General features: G+C 49.7%; 1 protein-coding gene across 5 annotated transcripts in view; it reads left to right on the top strand.

Annotated features, from left to right (window-relative positions):
* The window catches only part of DNAJC13 (DnaJ heat shock protein family (Hsp40) member C13), a 1667846-nt gene that overhangs the window by 1480140 nt on the left and 169013 nt on the right, over window positions 1–18693 (top strand). For all 5 annotated transcript variants that reach the window (XR_014970022.1, XM_085630673.1, XM_085630671.1 and 2 more), the window contains one exon: window positions 3583–3726. Coding sequence is in view for 4 of the 5 variants with exons in the window: in XM_085630673.1 (XP_085486799.1) it covers window positions 3583–3726 (144 nt within the window). In the remaining variant the exon portion in view is untranslated. The remainder of the gene's footprint in view (window positions 1–3582; window positions 3727–18693) is intronic.

Consider the following 18693-nt stretch of genomic DNA (forward strand, 5'->3'; position numbering starts at 1 on the left):
CTTCTAAGGTGCCTTCTGGGTGCATGTCATAATAAACTAGTACTGAAAACAGTACAGATTTATCAAGACAAGGTGTTTGATACCAAACCCTATAGGTTTCAGTAAAGCCATCATATAGCTGGGGAACTCTTCATGACCAGGTTGCCGGAATGACGTTGCGGTATCTACTTAGATGCTGCCCTCGCGCGCTGACGTCAGTTCTTTCTTTTTCCGCGCCAGCCAGTGCAGACCCGGAGAGTGCGGTACCTCAAGTCATTTTTAGACTCCGTTTCTGCGACTTTTGTCGGCACCTTTTTTGAGTCAATCGACTCCTGGTGCACGGAGGGATGTCACGTCGGACCGGCTTCAGGGCTTGCAACTCCTTTCGCAAATTGATGTCGGTCACAGACCCGCACCTCGTATGCCTTTGGTGATTGGAGCGCTACCACGACCCGAAGTCATGCTCTGACTGTCGGGCCATGAACCCAAAGTCTCTGCGGGAGCGGTACCGAAAGCTTCTCGAGGCCCGGCAGTCCGCTCCACGATGTTTGAGGTCCTGGTCGAGAGGAAGGTCGTGGGACCAGTCACAGAGGCACCACCACCACTTGTCATCGGAGTCTTCGTCTTTGGGTAAGTCGAAGCACAAGAAGGCAAAGAGACATCATCACTCTCCGCGTTCTCCCCGTCAGTCGGCCGACGTGGGAAGCGGAAGGTAGTCATCCGGCTCCGTCCGCAGAGCCTGTTGGGTCGACTCCAGCCTTTCCTCCCTTTCCGGGAGCCGGAGCAACCGCTGCTGAGCTTTGCAACTTTCACAAAGCCTTTCAATCCATCTTTGGGCAGCCCGACTCCTCCGGCACGCCCCCATGCCCCGCGAACTCGGCTGGGGGCTCTAGGCCTTCGATGCCGGCAGCTTTGGCGCCACAGGGCCCCCCAAGGATCCAGGCCTGGATCCTAATCAGCGCCAGTCGACCTTGTGACACCTCATCCGGTGCCGAAGCCAGTGACGACTCCTACGACGCCGGATGTGCCCCCAGCCGACGTCGGCCCCAGCCTCCCCCTCGATGTAGACATTGAGCTGGACCGACATCATCCAACATCGGGACCGGCACCGTCCGGTATTCTTGTACCCCTGTTCTCCCCTGGTGTTTCCTGTCGCTCTGAGTGGCTACCAGAGGAGGGTGAGGAGGACTGGGAGGGGTCTGTGGCAGACCAGTTAGAGGAACCGGACTGAAGAGAGGAGTTGGGTGATGCCAGTGATCTGGACACCTCCCCAGACCTTAGCATGCTTTCTCCCCCTACCGTGGCTGCGGAGGAGGGTGCACCTTACACAGTGGTGTTGTGTAGGGCAGCCAAAGCCTTAAACCTCGAGCTTCAGTGGCAGTCAGGACTAACCTCCTGACCAAGGTGCTTCAGCCGGCAGAGGCCTCTTCGGAGCCCCTGCAGACGTTCAATGAGGCCCTCACGGACATCCTTTTGTACACCTGGTCCAAGCCCAACACAGGGGCTCCTGTGGATAGGATGATTGCCTGACGCCCCCGGCCGGTCCTGGGCGACCCCATTTTCCTCTCTCACCATCCCACCCCTGAGAGCTTGGTAGTCCAAGCCTCACCTTCCAAGAGCGCATTCCCTAACGCACCACCTGATAGGGAATCCAAGAAGCTGGACCACCTTGGGAAGAAGATGTTTTCTTCCTCCAGTTTGGGACTGCGGTTGGTGAACACTGCATGTCCGTGGGCAGTTACTCCCACTCGGTGTGGGACTAGGTTGCGCAGGTGCTGCCGCAGTGCCTGGAGGAGGCCTGGGCCGTGCTCTCCCTTGCAGTTGCCAAAGGGAGTGACGCAGCGAAGTTCGTCATCCAATCTGGGCTGGACACCACCAACTCACTAGGCAGGACGATTTCCATGTCGATAGCCCTTAGACGCTATGCCTGGTTGAGGTCTACTGGCTTTTCGGGTGATATACAAGCTACGCTTTTGGACATGCCCTTTGATGGCAGTCGCTTGTTCAGCGACAAGGCTGACAACATGCTTGAGTGCTTTAAGGACTCCAGGTCTGTGGCCAGGTCCTTGGCCTCGCATCCACCTCCCGCCCAGCGCAGTCTGCCTTTCGCCCCTTTCGTGGCTACGGAAGGGGTGCCTCACCATATTCCGCCCAGAGCCACAGGCCTGCACAAGCTGTCCAGCCTCTGCGCGGCCAGAGACGTAGGACCCACGGTTGAGGGTCTGGGGGCCAGCGGGCAGGCCAGTCCACTAGCGCTGCCCCTCTTCAGCAGCCTCCAAGCCCGTCCTTTCAGAGCCACCTTTTGCCAGTGGGCGGCAGGATTGGCCATTACCTCCCCACTGGCTCAACATCACGTCGGACAGGTGGTTTTACAGATAGTCTGAAGGGGCTACTCCCTCCCATTCGAGACTACCCCTCCATCCATGCCACCTCAGACCCATTGCATGTCGGAGGATCACTTGGCCCTTCTCCAACAGGAAGTTACTGCTCTCTTGGCCAAGGGCGGCATTGAGCGAGTTCCGCCCCAGACGTAGGTCGCGGTTGTTATTCCCACTACTTTCTGGTGCCCAAGAAGGACAAGGGCCTGCGTCCTATCTTGGATCTCTGGAACGTCATCCGCTTCCTCCGGAAGGAGAAGTTCAAAATGTTGACACTTGTTCTGGTCCTGTTTCCTCTCGACCCTGGAGACTGGATGGTAGTGTTGGACTTGCAGGATGCTTATTTTCACATCCCCGTCCTGCCAGCACATCGGCGTTACCTAGGGAGAGAACCCAGGGCGTTCTCTCTCTCCTTCGGGCCGCCAGGCTCTAGCCCAGAGTATGCAACGTTCTCTTGGCTTTCTGGTCTTCCAATTCCTTCATCCTCATCCTCGTCTTCCGTTCTCGTCTGGTCTCTTACGCCGCTCTCCTCCGCCATCTCCGTCTCATCTCTCCTCTTCTCTCTACTCTCGGCCCCCTGCTTCTCCTGCTCCACGCCTTTTCTGTCATTCCCCGCCGATGACGTCAGGTGCTCCTCCTCAGTTCTCCGTGCTGCCACTAGACCGCTCGGATCTTTCCGGCCACCATGATGCCAGCAATGAACGCGAAGTCGACCGACGCCACCTTTCGACGTGCAGGGGTCCTGCTGAGGAAAAAATTCTCCGGATCCAGTCTGACACCTGGGGGTAATTCTAAGGTGGGTAATCAATAACCAATTTATGTCTCTTATAGATAAATAGTTATTGAAGGTAAGTAACTTGTTCGTTTGATATCAAACTTCTCAACACATTAGACCCACACTGATGCCAGTGTGGGATTTAATGAAAAATGCTCTCAGAGGGCATCTTAAAGATGTTAGCAAAATGGATCCTGGTACCCTGTATCAGGATTTCCCATTATGAACCAGCAATGATCAAAGTTCCTAGAAACAGTTTGATTCACAAAATGTAGAGTGCATGTTTTGTGACACTCACTTTTCTATGTAATGCATTTTGAATATGAAAATTCATTGGACCTTTTCTTGCCATGATCCAACTCCAGCCACAATTGTATCTTTTTATGATCTGGCTAGGCACATCTATAGATGTCCGTTCTGCATAATTGAAGCTGTTTCTTTCTTTTTTAGGCACTAAAGGTTGATTTGGTTCCATACTTGCTGAGATTGCTTGAAGGCCAAGGCTTAGAAAATCTGGATAGTCCTTCTTCCACCAAAGCACAGATTGTGAAAACATTGAAGTCTATGACACGCAGCCTACAGTACGGTGAACAGGTGACTAGAGTTAATGGCCTCTTTTTCACTTTGTCATATGTCTGACTGATTAAAATGTTGCAGAATATGTTTTTTAGATGTCCTAGCCACTGAATTGGTTAACCATTTTACTTAGGACAGTCTTTCATCTCTAGGTAACTGTCTGGAATAGGTCCTTTGTTTTCTATCATCAAATTATGTTACTGTCTGGTGCTTTGAAGCATTGACTGTATGAATTTAGTCCGTATTTAATCAACTGTTCCAATCGATTTATTAGTGACCAGGTGCCCATTCAGAGAGACATCACATAGCATAAATTCTCTATTATTTTCATGCTCTTAGAGTAGAATTAAATTACAGTGAGATCTGCCTACCCACACATTTACCTCAGCCAGTTTGATGCTCCGTGGTGGGAACTTGTGGGCGGGAATTCACGTTCTGTGCGGACAAAATTACCTCCCTTTGCAGAAAGCACTGTCCTGCACCTGCCTTTTCCTAGCTGTTGACCCCAGTGCAGTTGATCTTTGCAAGGCTGCAGAGTGTGCTCTATTAGCTTTGGGTTATAACAATTCACTAGGTGTACCTTCTCTGATATGAAGAGTCACTAATTGCAAGTATCTTGACTCCATTTTTTGCAATAATTATTGACCCTCTAAAGACAACAATTTGTGTTCATCTTTACTTCAGGAGGAATCTATGCAAAACCAGCTGAGAGAAGGTGGTGTACCAGAACTAAGGCTTTGAGTTTTTGTTTTCCAAGTGGGAAAGAAGAAGCCTAGGGCCACATAACTAGACCAGTTACCATATTCTGCCTGAAAGAAACCTGCTGAACTTCCTGTATAGAAGAAGGCCTCCATGGCCTGGAGGAAGAGAAAAGGGGCCCATTGATTGATGCCTGCTTCGAGGCCTGTTGTGAAGAAAGGCTACTTAGAGCAATTAGGGCCGGCTTCAAGAGAGAGTTATGAGTGTGAGGGAGATGCACAAAGAATGTACTTACTGGTGAGCCTGGCCTTCGGATGGTTGGTGTAAAAGAACTAGGAGCTGGGGCTGTAGAAGGGCATTGTATACAGTCCCTATTCTGGGGGCTCAACTTTTAGAAGCCCACCTTAAGGCCTCTAAAGCTTACCTCAACTCCTCTGCAGTCATGTGCTTAAGCACAGACTCCTTTACTGCGTGGATGTACGCTAACTTTTATAGCCCTGGAAATGTACTGACTTTGTGTGTATCATGCCCTGAAATCTGGCTCCACATCGCTTGCCCACCAACATGAGGCGTTTTTTCTGAGTCCATTCATTGGTTACTGGGCTACATCCATGTTGGTACTTTGGTTTATCGTTAGTGTCTAATAGTACATCTGGCCAATTTTCTCCTGCCGTCAGCAGGGAGGCTTAAGAAAATTTAGCTCATCACTTGAAGATCTTGTCTTCCTAACATTGTGTCAAACTTTTGGGAGCCTTGGACCCCAGGCATCTCAACTCACTCAAAACAAATACTTTCCCTCTGTGCCTGCAGACAGGGAATCTAAAAAGCTAGATACTAATCATTCAAAAGAATTCTTCTAAGAAAAACAAGTTGCAAATGTCTGAGCCCAACACTAGATTGCAAGAGTATGCAAAGCATGTGAATCTACAGCACTTCACACTACAAACAGATGCTTTCAAGGTAAGTAACATTTTCCTCTCTAACTAATTTGTCTTTACCTTGGAGGTCATTTTATTTACTGACTTGTAGCAAAGGTGTATAAAAGCAAGGAATTTGATATCACAGAGACAGTGACTAGATCCATGGCTCCTGGTATGGCATAGCTGTGTTCTTTTTGATTTTTCGGTGACATTCAAGCATGACTTATGGATAATCCCATGCATGTGCATCATTCCTTTAGACGACAGCGTTTAGGCAAAGCAGAGCTTTGGCCTATTGTAGGACGCTGGCTATTTATATACTATACCAAAGCAAGGTATAGTGTGCACAGAGTCCAGTGGATCCCCAGAGGCTAAAGTAGATAGTACTAAAAGCTCTATTTGTGGTAGTTTGGTCGACCAGTTAGGCCTATCAGAGGGCAGTGTTACGCAATTGTTGTACACATTCAAGCAAGAAATGATTACTCACACTCCAAGACTGAATCCAAAACCAATTATTTTTTTATAAAAAGTTATTCCTTTGTTATTTTATTTCAGAACCAAGAGGAACTCAGTTGCAGGTAAGTAACACTGTCTGATAGAGACGTCTAGCCACAGATTCCTTAACTTAGAATATCCCCAGGCGTCAGACTGGATCCGGAAAACGTTTCCTGCAGCAGCACCTCTGCACACCGGGGGGCGGCGCCATCTGGCTCCGCCCTGACGTCGTCCACAAACAGGATGTCAGTGGAGCCATATATGCCCCTCCGGCGCACTGACGGCAGTTTTCTTCTTTTCCACGGATCCTGGAAATCCAGCGGTTCCTTGGCCCGGTTTTTGGGCCTTCTCGACACGGTGGTGTCGTGGGGGGAGGGGGGGCAGGGGAATAGTGTGCAATGCCTTCCGGCTTTAAGGCTTGTGAAGCCTGTGCGCGTCAGATGTCTGCCACTGACCCGCACCTTATCTGTATGTGGTGCCTAGGCGTGCACCATGACTCCAAGGACTGTGATGCATGTCGGCAGATGAAGCCGAAGTCCTTGAGGAAGCATCGCATGAAAGTGCTGGCCGCACGGCTGTCTGGTCCAGCTCCTTCCCGTCGCCACTCTTCTTCTCGGGCTCGTGCCCGAGGTCGCTCCCGTGAACGCCGTGTACCACCAGGTAAGCGTAAGCACAGGCGTCGCTTACGGAGATCTTCTTCCACTACCCGTGCCGCTGAACCCCATTCCTCTCACACTGAGTTGGGGAAAGGCGCATGGCAATCTACGTATTCACCCTTTCCGGGTGTTGGGGCAACACGTGCCCAAATGGAGGCCTATTCTAAGGCACTCCAGGCTTGTTTTCAGTCGCCCCCCTCTCCCTGGTGTGCCTTCGGTCCCCACAGAGGTAGCAGGCACTGTTGCCGGGTCATCGTCTGCGGACGTTTCCCTGGCACTGGTTCCGGAGCCAATGCGCTGCTGACATGCCAGGGCCTGGAGCACAGCCCACCCTGTCATTCAGCGTATAGCCCTGTACGGCTCCCTGCGTCGGAGGCGGCGCTTGCGACTTCGGCCTTGGTGCCGGCAACTCCGGTGCCAGCGACGCTGACATTGGCACTAGGTACTGCACCGGCGCCTTGTACTCTGCCCAGGGAGGTAGTCAACGTCCGGGCGACTCCACTACGGCGCCGCTCGACGCCGCTTCCGGCGTCAATCCCAATTCCTTTGGTGGTTGATCCCCCCCCCCCTTCCCGACTCCTTGGGTGGCGTAAGTCTCCATCTCGGCGTCTGTCGACGCAAGTGCTCCGAATTACGCCTCCTCCTTTGGATCCTGAGACTTCCCTGGACTCCCCTGATCAAGGGGCCAGGGTGTGGGTTCCTTGTGTCGCCTGGCCTTCGGGTCAGTCTCGGGCTTCGCCACTCCTTATATCTAGTGGTAGAATTAGCCTTCAACCATCTCCTACTGACCATTTGTTCTCCCCTACTCGGATGGCACCTGAGTCTAATGCTGCCTTCGCGTGCGCTATTCATGGGTCGGCTGCTGTGCTTGGCTTACAGCCTCCTATGGTACCTCTACTGTCTGATCCTTTATTGAATCTGCTCCTTTTGGAGCTTATTGAAGTAGAACCTTTGCTGCCCTTTGGGGACTCTCTATTTGACACCATGCGTGGCACTTTGTCCAGACCCTCTTCAGGCGACCCTGTGGTTCGGGCAATTGTTCGTAGGCACCGCCCGGCCCCGGGTGATCCTCTTTGTCTGTCTCTTCACCCGCCTGCTCAGGGCCTGGTTGTTCAGGCAGCTTTTAATTTGCAATATTCACCTTCTTTACCATTGTTACCTCCCACGAGGGAGTTTCAGTGGCTTGATGATTGCGGACGCAGGCTTTTCACCTCTGCTAACGCAGGCCTCCGGGCTTTAAATACAGCCTGTGTGTTTGCATGCACGTCTGATGCTCTTTGGGACTCAGTTGCTCATCTTCTCCCTTCTATTCCAGATGGGCCACGTACAGAATTGCTCCGCCTTCTTCTGCATGGAAAAAGCATGGCACAATTTTCCATTAGGTCTTCCCTAGATGCAACTGACTCTATGGGCCGGGTCCTAGCTCACGCTGTGGCTCTACGTCGCCATGCTTGGCGGCCCAACAGTCTATTCCCTGATCATATTCGTGATGCCCTCAGGGATCTTCCATTCAATGGAGTGGATCTTTTTGACCGCCATGCGGATTCGGCTGTCTCCCGTCTTTTATCCGGATTACAGTATATCTTGTTGCCATGTTCTCGACGTTATTTTCCAGGACCCAACCTCATGCAAAGGTTGGGTTTAGTGACTGGTTACTGTGCATGGCTGGTTAGCCATTTCTCAGTTTGTTCGGTTGGCTGCTTCCTTTCTTTTCAGTCCTCTGACTGTGTGCTGAGCCCAATGGTACGCCCCTACTGGGGGTTTGCCTTACCCTATGTGGGGTACTTGATGGCATTCGGTTTTAACATTGCATTGGTACACTCCTATGGAGTCTCTAAGCGGAAGTCCTGCTAAAAGTCCCTTGTCTCTTCCTACAGATTTCCTCGTATAACTTGCCTTCTTGCAGGATCTGGCATAGGCCCGTGCCATGTGGGGTCTATCTTGCACTCCAGCTAGCACGCCTGGTTGTGCTGGTCTTTCGCAAACGGCACCCTGTTTGCCACTTGCAGCCTGCTTATTAATGCCGCTATGGGGCTTGATTATTGTTACCGCTATGCGGCCTGCTTATTATTGTTCTTTATTGGTGCACCTACTCCTTCTGGTAGTCCTCCAAGCTAGTGGTTTAGCAGATGTCTGCCATACGTGGTGGCCACTTCTCCTATAGCAGTGTCATTACTCCCCGTTTTTTCCATATGGGTGTTTCCATGCTTTGCTTGGGTTCCTGCTGTGAACTCTCCAAGGAGCGTCTTTTCCTTTGGATGTGCGCTCCTTCCCTTTACGGTTGGCCTCACTTTTGCCATGGTAGTGCCTCGTTTTTCTCCCACTATCTTGCGGGTAACTGTTGTTCCTCTCTGGCAAAAGCACTTGTCAATGAGTATGCGTACTCCACACTATTATTGAATCACGTTTTCTTGTTTCAATGTTTTCCTTCCTTATCTGGCTCTGCTCTGTGCTCTTACCCAACGGGTTCGTGCAGGCTCTTTCCCTCATACGGAGTCTGTGGGTACAGCCCCAGTATACTTGTTCCGCCAGCTCTTGAGGTGTGCAGCTGCCTGGTGCCCTTTTTGGGCTGTGGCCTTCTTGTTGTTCTGTGCCTCTGGGCTGCTCTGCTACCCTACACGGAGTCCTTGCGTCCTTCGTATGGCTCCAGTGTCCACCCTGCACAGAGTCCTTTCGTCCTTCTTAGGCCTCCAGTGTCCACACGACATGCTGGGGTTCCTTCCTGTCTTCGCTGTGGTTGGTAACGCTCAAATGCTTGTAATTTGATCTTCACGTATTCTGGCACCATGGCCTACTCCTGGCGTGTCTTCTACTTTCGTGCTACCGGCATCGTGCGCCATAAATTGGTATTCTGCCACTTTTGTCGCTCCTGTCTTGCTGGTGCCGGTTTGCTCCTGTCTTGCTGGTGCCGGTTTCCTCACAGCTCCTTTTCGCTGTTGTGCATATTAGGCCAATATGCGGATTCTTTTGAAGTCATTGCCTTCCTTCTACTCGCCATGTCGAGGATATGGTTTCTTCTCCATGTTGGGGCTTTCCGGGTAGAGGGCAACCTATTGCCTCTGCTGTCCCACATGCATTGGCAGGTACTGGTTACACAGTGTTCTTTCACACGGTTTTCTTGGTCAGCCGGTACTCGTTTTGGCTTCTGTTGCCACTGCAGTTCCTGAAGATCTTTCCCACTCTGGGTGGGTCTGTCTCCCTTTTTCATCTCATTAACTTCCACTTCGCAATGGCCGTTCTGGCTCTGTGCTCCTTTCCCTCAACCCACTTTCTATAAATGGGTTATTTCCTGCTGTTCGTGACAGCTTCTACTGCCCTTGCCTCCCTTTGCTTCCGCTCCCTTTAGAGCGTCAGGGTCTGGTTGGTCACTGCGTTCTGTCCTTATTATGGTGTTAATTCACCTTCTGGGCCACTCAGTTCTTTCTAGAACTTCATGGGGTTCAATCGCAGACCCGCCTCTTCTGTGGGTATGGCTTTAATATCTATTCTAAGTTAAGGAATCTGTGGCTAGACGTCTCTATCAGATGTACGAGTTACTTATCTTCGGTAACGATGTATCTGGTAAAGACATTGTCTAGCCGCAAATTCCTTAACACCCACCCGTTCTGCGAGGACCTTTTCAGGTTGGGGCATTCTAGGCTCGCCTCCCTTACAGTGGCTTACCCGTTTGAACAGTGTCGTACTCTCTTCACTCGCACACAGATTGCTTCATTCTGTTGCTCTACTCCAATCCACCCCTTCTCAGGAGTAAGCGGGGTGTTCATACATTGTTTTCTTCCAACTCATCAGCCTAAACTGTACGGGGTGTGATGCGTTTCCAGATTTTTGCCGCCTTCCCTCTATCCCCTTTTCCATTGCCCTTGGGGTCTTCTTTCTAGTGACGTCTTATGGTGACCTCTTTACTCTTCGTTTCCACACTTGTTAAACTTCATGTTTTTCCTTTATGGATGCGTAATTCTAATTTCTGCCTGGCTGTTTTCCACATCCTTGTCTTCCTTTCACATGGATTGCACCTTCGCATTTGCAGGGTGACTTTACCGGGCTCTGCTCTGTCTCGCCTGTCAATGTCTTCCATTTTTCTTCCTATTTGCAGACTGTTCCCACATTCTCACAGTTTTTTGGTAATGGCTCCGCGTTCTGCCGTGGAAAGGTTTCTCAACGAAAACTGACGTCAGCTCGCCGGGAGGGGCATATATGGCTCCACCGACGTCATGTCCGTAGACGACATCAGGGCAGTGGCGGACGGTGCCGCCCCCCAGCACGCAGAGGTGCTGCTGCAGGAAAAGTTTTCCGGATCCAGTCTGACGCCTGGGGATATTCTGAGTTAAGGAATCTGCGGCTAGACAATGTCTCTACTAGATACATCGTTACCGAAGGTAAGTAACTCGTACTTTAAGAGTAGTAGTACTTTTAAAAATGCAGTAGGAATTGTTTTGCAAGGCAGTAAATATGCTTTACAGTCATAGAAATACTTTGGTATAGTCATTCAAAAAAGATATATAGTAGAATGCAATAGGAGAAAGTCCAATGCAATACTCTGGGAGGAAATCAGGTATATGCAATAACAGTTAAGTACACTACTTACTCTTCCAGTCTTCAGGGGTTTGGACAAACACTGGGCAAGGTTCCGTTTAACGTAGGTACTGCACCACCAGCGGCCCTGGGCCGGCCTGGTGCAGAGGTCACTAGGCCCAATGTTAGTCAATGGAGACAGGAGGCACCCATGAGAGGTGCGGGTTGCAGGTAGGTACCGCAGTTTCAGGGCATAGGGCCTGGGAGTTGAGGTGAGCATGAGGGGAGCCACAAGGCAGCACCAATGCTACACCACCAGTGGCACAAGGGGGGGGGGGGGGCGATTGCATGGTGCAAATCCGTGTTGGGCACCCAATGCAGACGAATGGAGGATCACCGGTCACACAAAGAGGCGGCAGGCTCAAACCAGGAGGCTGATTGAAGGTGAACACCGGCTTAAGAGGTAGGTTGGGATGCAAAGCCTGGGCACCCCAAGATCGGAGGGCTGAGGATGCAGGGGTGCCTTTTGGTGTCAGATTTTCGTTACTGGAGCTGGTCACACTCCGAGGGAGACCCCTCGTGTTCAATCTGTAGGTGAGTTCGTGGGTTCCAGGAGAGGTCAGCCACAGATAGTTGAATTCTGGATCGCTGGGGAGACGTCACTGGGCAGGTAAGCCACTCAGACTCTAGCCGTGGGCGTCGGGTGCTGAGTGGGCAGGGGTCACGGATCCACCTGGATCCGGAATCCTTGAAGATGGAGTTTTTCTATAGAGGGCCGCTGTCCTCAGGAGATCTGGTCTTGACTAAAGAGTGTCAGTCTTCTTGGAGTCTTGGAAGACTGACCGCAGGACAGGTGTTTCCTTCTTTGTAGGGTCTTTGAGCAGCAGACAGGCCAGTAGGGCTGGGGCCAAATCAACAGTTGTCTTCCAGGCTCAGCTGCAGATAGTTTGTGTCCTCCTTTTCTTCTTGGGTTGCAGAAATCTGAGGATCAAAGTCAAGGTTACTTGCAGATGGTAGCAATCTTACGCTGGCCCTTACAGCGCTATCGTCGCAGATGACTCTTTGGAAGACGCTTGATCTCTCAGTAGAGGATAGGGTGTTGCTTATCAAAATGGTGGTATTTCCCCGCCTCCTCTATTACTTTAATAAGTTACCACTTTATCTACCGGTATCTCTTCCGGCCCCATAGAGCGAATGTTAGGCGATTTAATCTGGAACAAGACACGATGTAGAGTGGCACTCATGAAGCTATATCCGCCATTGGGTGAGTGGGGGTTAGCAGTACCTAACTTAAACCTCTATTACTTATAGCATCTCAGTTACAATGGGTGGCGGATCGGCACCTGTCGGACACAGCAGGTAGGGAGGCCCCGCACACGGTTAGTGCCATTCTCTCTCTGTTTCACCCTAGCGGCGGGAGAACTTGTCAGCACCCCCTTCTGTTACAGGTGGCCTGCAGTTGCTTTTAGAGGTCACTGTTCCTCACCAGAAATGTAAAATCATATGCCCCAGCAATTCCATTACTTGGGACACCTAGAGGGGGTGGAATAACCAATCTGATCTCACTGCCTGGCGCACAGCAGGGGTATGCTTGCTGGGAGATCTTTACCTAGATGGGTCACTCATGTTGTATAATGATTTCAGACAAGAAGAAGGATTGCCTCCTGGGCATTTTTTCCTACATGCCTCGTGGATTAGCCTATTACGTCACAGATGGGGAATTCTAGAGGAAAACTGACCACCTACCCAAAAATACTATGAAAGGGCCTAAAGAATAGGTCCCTAAATTCAGCGAACACTCAATAGGAGCAGAACGAACAGACCAATAAAAACATCAGGTGGAAAATATAAATGTAAAAATATATTTTTGATTTCTTTTGTTTTTTTTAAACACATGAGGTATTTTCAAATATTTTTAGTTGATGTTTACATACATGCACATTCAACGATACAGACGACAAAAAAACATATGTAAAAGATATTCAATGCCCCACACACAGCTCAACTCATATAACCAACATTCATTCAACAAACATACTGCAAGTCAAATCCGGTCAAGATGGTAAAAAACGTCCAGATGTGATTGTATGGATGGTACACTAATGTATCCTCAAGTTGTCAACAGGCGATACTGTATGTACAAAGACCCGAAAAATCAGGTGCCAACGCGCGTTTCGGTATTGGACCCAGTCGTGGGTCCCACCTTCATCAGGGCGAAGACTGATGTCAGGTGGGGGACAGTGATAATACCTAGAATCAATAAAACAAACATAAACAACCAACACAAACTTCACAAAAGAAATAACAGATTTATATATGTGACAACTGATGTATTAGATCTAAGCTATAAACATGGTCGATTATGTTAAGCTCTGTTAGACCTGGCATCTTTGGCGTGGTTACCCCTGACTTTTTGCCTCTACCTCCTGTATTTTTGATGCTATGCTGGATTTCGATTTTGCTGGTTTAGATGCTTTGGGCACTTTGCCACTGCTGATCAGTGTCAAAGTGCAAGTGCTCCCTTGGTAAATTGTTGTATTGATTGGTTATCCATGATTGGGATATTTGTTTCACCTGTTAGCCCCTAGTAAAGTGCACTGCGTGTGCCAGGGCTGGTGATTCAAATGCTACTAGTGGGCTGCAGCACTGATTGTGCCACCCACAGGAGTAGCGCTAAAATGATGTCTTAGGCCTGCTTGCAGTGCCTATGTGCAGTCCAGGACTGCCATGTCGACCTGGCCAGTGCACCCACTGACCAGGCCTTATCCTTCCCTTTCTGTACATGTCAGGCATCCCTATGGTGGCCCTAGGTACCCCCCTGGGCTGGGTGCAGTGTATCTGAAAGGTAGGGCATGTACTGAGGTGTGTAACATGCCCTGGTAGTGAATTACAGCCATTTTCGTTTTTCACTGCTGAGAGGCTATCTTGCCCATAGGATAGAATGGGGAAGGCTGTTTACATGCCTATCTTCCCATAAGGGCAAGATAGAAAATCCAAGTTTGGTATCTCTGTGTTCAGAATTTAATTATACATCTTTTTAGCAAGATGGTTTTTAAATTCACTGTGTGGGAATAGCACTTTTTAGAAAGTAGCTATTCTCCTGTTTAACCTTCCTGTGTGCCTGTGTGCTGGTTGGCTGACTGGTGTCAGGTGATGTGCTAGGTGGCTCCAGGAGCCTGGATGAGTCAGCAGCAGGGTGAATAGGGAGATCTGCTTTAGATGGGTGGGAGGAGTAGTCCCTGGGTCTGAATAGGGCTGCCCCTGACAAACACAAAGCTGGCTCCACCCCCTGCTGGCCAGGCTGAGGACTCTGCCTCTGCTGGCACAAAGAAGGCTCCACCTCCTGCTGAGCGTCTAACGACCCTGCCCCTCACTCTGAAAGGAACCAGGTGCTCCAGAGCAGAGCACACCCAGGAACCGGTTTGAGCAGGGGAATCCCCCCACTGGAACAAAGAGAGACAAAGGCTTGGAGGGGTATAAGAAGAGGACCCCAGACACCTAAAACTTTAGATCACTTTGGAACTAAGAAGAAACCTCTGCCAAGGAGAAAGCTGGAAGAAACTGAAGAGGAGAAGACTGCCTGCTTGCTGTTTTGCTTTGCTGCCAAGGAGAGGGGAAGGACTTTGCTGTGTCCCCTTCTTTTGATTCTGATCTCCAAGGGCCTGAGAAGAGCTGGCTCCCTGTTAAGAAGTCCCAGGAACAAAAGGACTTCACCACCAGCTCCCCTGGAACTCTGCTGAGAGAGTTCTGACCTGCCTTGGAGTGCTTGCCCAGTCTTGGGGCTTCAGGAGGTCGTTTTGCTGTGTTGAGGGAGCTGGGAAGCAGAAGCGTGAACAAGAGTGACTGGTACCCAGCGCATCATCCGATTGCGAGTCGCAAGACGAGAGTGCGTGGAAAATTTCATCGCGGCACCATCGCAACACGCAGGGTCTCCGCATCGCCGAGTGCGTCGAGCATCGTCCCGAAGCGTGAAGCTTCCTGCCATTGCGAGGGTTGTCGCAGAACCAGTTTGCGGGCCGCACCACTGCCGGTGCGTGAAAAGTCTCCAATCGCTGCGTGCGTCGACGCAGAGTCCCGTTCCGTGGCGCATCGAGAGTTGCGGCGCCGGAAGGCAACGCTGCGCCACGCATCGCACCACATCGAAGAGTGTCGCATCGAACCTGTGCGTGAAGCTTCCCCCTAAGAAACCTACGCAACGAAAGCCAAAGGTATCGCATCCTCCCCCTACAGATCGGAGCCGGCGCATCCACCTCTGCTGCGTGAAGCAGGGCTGCTGCAAAGCCTCCCCAGGATCTCAGGAGCATCGCATCGCCTTTGCCATCTTCCTTGTTATAGCTTTTGGGAACCTTATCGCAACTACAGGTACTGTTGGGCACGAGAGTGTCGCATTTTGTGCATTGAGAGTCGCACTGTGCAGGACACTGATTTTGACATCCTGGAGTACTTTCTGCAAACTCTTGAACTATCTTTAAAGTAACCTTTTGAATTATATGTTGGTTTGTCTGTAGTATTTGGTCTTGTGAAGTTTTTAGTAAAGATACATTATTTTTCTAAAACTGGTGTGGAGTAAATCTGTGGTGTTTTCACTGTGTTACTGTGAGTGTTGGTACAAATACTTTACACATTGCCTTTGATAGCCTAGACTGCTCAGGCCAAGCTACCTAGAGGGTGAGCAGGGGTTATCTTAACAGTGTATCCCCCTTTCCCTGACTAGAAGCAAGGGTCCCTACTTGGACAGTGGTACCTACCCTGCCAACTAGAGACCCCCAGATCTAACAAGCTCCAATTGGTGTAAGCATAAAAAGAGGAAAAATCACAGATATTTATACCCATTTATAAGCGAGGTCCAACAAGGTACCTATAGGAGACTATGAGCCAGCAGGCCTCCAGTAGGGGTATAGTATTTAACCGTGAATGAAACTTTTAAGAATGTGTTACCCAGGAAATGATTTGGAAAAAAGTGCGTGAAGAAGTGAGCTACCTTAAAAATAGATAACAGACAGAATAAAGGTAGCACCAATGAGCTGACCCCTAGCGCGGGACTAAGAGAAGGTACATACAAAGAGGATATAAAGGTGACTCTACAGAATAGCTAAGGACACTAGGCGTTACGTACTAAAAATACACCCCATAGGATGGGGGGGGTCAGAGTTGAAGTCTTCAATAAGTTGGGATTGTTCAAACGTGTAAAGGGAGTGCTCCACTTCAGTGCAGGTGGCTTCCTAGGTTGGATCCCAAATGCATAAGCAAGAGTCCGGACGTAATCAGCATATTAAAGACAAATTGCGAAGCAGGAGGCGTAAGGAAATGCCTTCAAATCTAAAATCAAAACATGTGGGGGAAAAAACAGATTACCAAGTGACCAATCCCTGGGATCAACTGGAGGGTAATGTCCTTTGTATTGCTGACGAAAGAGACACAATTAGATATAAAGAACACGTACTTAAGGATCAGAGCGTCATCATCCTCAGGAACAAGGAGATTCATGCAGATAAGCAAAGGTATCTAGAGTAGGAACGCGCGTAACGAGACGATAGCGTGAGACCAATGGGGTAACAGGCCATCACTTAGGTCTCAGGACGCTGCTGCAACATAAAACACAAAGAGACAAAGCGTTACATAGAGCAAAACAGCGAGTGGAGAATGACAAGGTTAACGGAACAAACACCGTTGATATTATCAAAGTCATATGGGATATAAAATAAGTAAAGCTCGCTGGATGGGCTAAACAGCTACAGGAACTGGACAGTTAATGGAGCCGCTAAATAGGGAGATAACGATGTAGCCACTATATAGGGAGAAGACGATGGAAACACTCTTTCTAGGCATCAACGAACCATTTAAGTTATAAGGGGGGCAGCTATGTACGACCAAACACCAAAGAAATGGTGAAAGTTAACAGCCAAGGCGGAGGAAATTTTTTTTTAAATATACGTCCAATAGTTAGAAAGATACTGTGCAACCGCACAGAAATCTCAGAGCTGCTTACCTGTTTGGTGATCCTACGTCAAGAGTCGATGGACCTGTACGCGATACGTCGAGAAACACCCGTCCGGGTGTCTTTGCTGGTGGAGCTGAAAACGACTTGTCCTTAAGTATGAAAGGGGATTTACCAAAGGCCAATAGAGGTGTCCGAGGCTAGAGGAGTAAATACAAAATAGAAAGGGGACTGCGCAAATGGAATCAGGGAATAGTACAGGCATACATCGGCGGCCATGTTAGAGCGGAGCAAGGAGCCCGTCCGAGGTGGCGAATAATGAGCAGGAATGCACGCGTAGAAGTTGACATATCGTCAGACTTTTGAATAGCGAGGCATAATGAATATTTAAAGGATGTAATCTAACTTATATTTCCACTTAGGGATCCAGAATGTATGCGCAGAGCGCACCGCATCGATCTACTAGGAGGCAAGAGTGGCAATGGGATTAAATGATGGCATTCTCCCACTGAATCATTTCGTTAAGCCCATGCTGAACTGTGTCCAGAAAAAAGATCCAGAAAGTCTCTCTCTTCTTTCTAATGGACGTAGGATCTCTTCCCGGGGGGGGGTGTGAGGGAGGGTGCGTATTCTTTCCAGGATGGACCATCTAAGGTCCTTATCGTTATGGTTTTTGTCCAGCCAATGGCTGACAAGGGGGGCAGCAGTTTTTTTAGTGTGGATATTGGACTTGTGTTCACAAATCCTGATTCGTATCTCGCGGCCAGTTTCACCGATGTATACAAGATCGCATGGACAAAAAATGATATAGACAACATTAGAGGTACGGCAATTAGACAGATGGGGAGACATAACACGAGAATTACAGAATAAAACTCATACTTCAATACATTCATGTTATGGGAGAAGTCAAACACTTAACTCGCTGGTTCGCAGATGCATTCAGTTTGCACACCGCACAAGACCTGACCACGCTCTACAGAAAATGGGAAGCTGACCTAGGCCGCCCATGCACAGATAGTGAATGGAGGACAATTATGGCAAGTCCCACAAATATCTTCCGTAATGCTTAGGTTAATCCTCAGGAGTGAGGATGGTTGCAGAGAGCCCCTCCTCTCCGTAGTCTCACAGGTGACTGCTGCTCCTCCCTCCGTAATGGAGGGCACGGACTTTCTCATCTCGGCATTTCACTCTCCGTAGCTGGGATCCCAGAAAGATTGACGGCTACCCGATATCTTGTTTTCTCGGGCTAGCTTTGGCGCGGCGCACAGTTGTTGGGGCTTGCTCAGTGGCTGAGATTGTGGACATAAAGACGCGGGATCCCCCGATTTCTTTCATGGCGTATTGACGCTTTGGACCAGCTTGCGGCTGCAATTGGGGCTGGGATTGTTTATGGCGGTTCACAGTGGCGGCTGTTACTTTGGTTTTTGGATATAAGGCATCATTTGGCTGCTCCACAGGAGAAGGCGCATGAACCAGCACTAATGAGAAGCAGCTCAGGTGAGCTAGGCTGTGGGCTGCTAGTTGCCGATGGTTTGTTGGCTGGTTGTTGATTGATGGCCATTGACTGCAATTGACTGCTCGCAGCCGGAATGGTTTTTGCTGCAGGAATTTCACCAGACACGATACCACCCTGAGTATTGTGAGCCCGCTGGTCCCTAGTTGTTGGACAATTGAGCTGAGCAAATTAATATCTGGGCATAATCGTAGCTGAAGGGATCTATGAGACGCTCTGGATGATCTAGCCGGGGACTGATGGCAAGAA

The sequence above is a fragment of the Triturus cristatus genome, chromosome 10 (genome assembly GCF_964204655.1).
Source record: "Triturus cristatus chromosome 10, aTriCri1.1, whole genome shotgun sequence".
Classification (NCBI taxonomy): domain Eukaryota; kingdom Metazoa; phylum Chordata; class Amphibia; order Caudata; family Salamandridae; genus Triturus; species Triturus cristatus.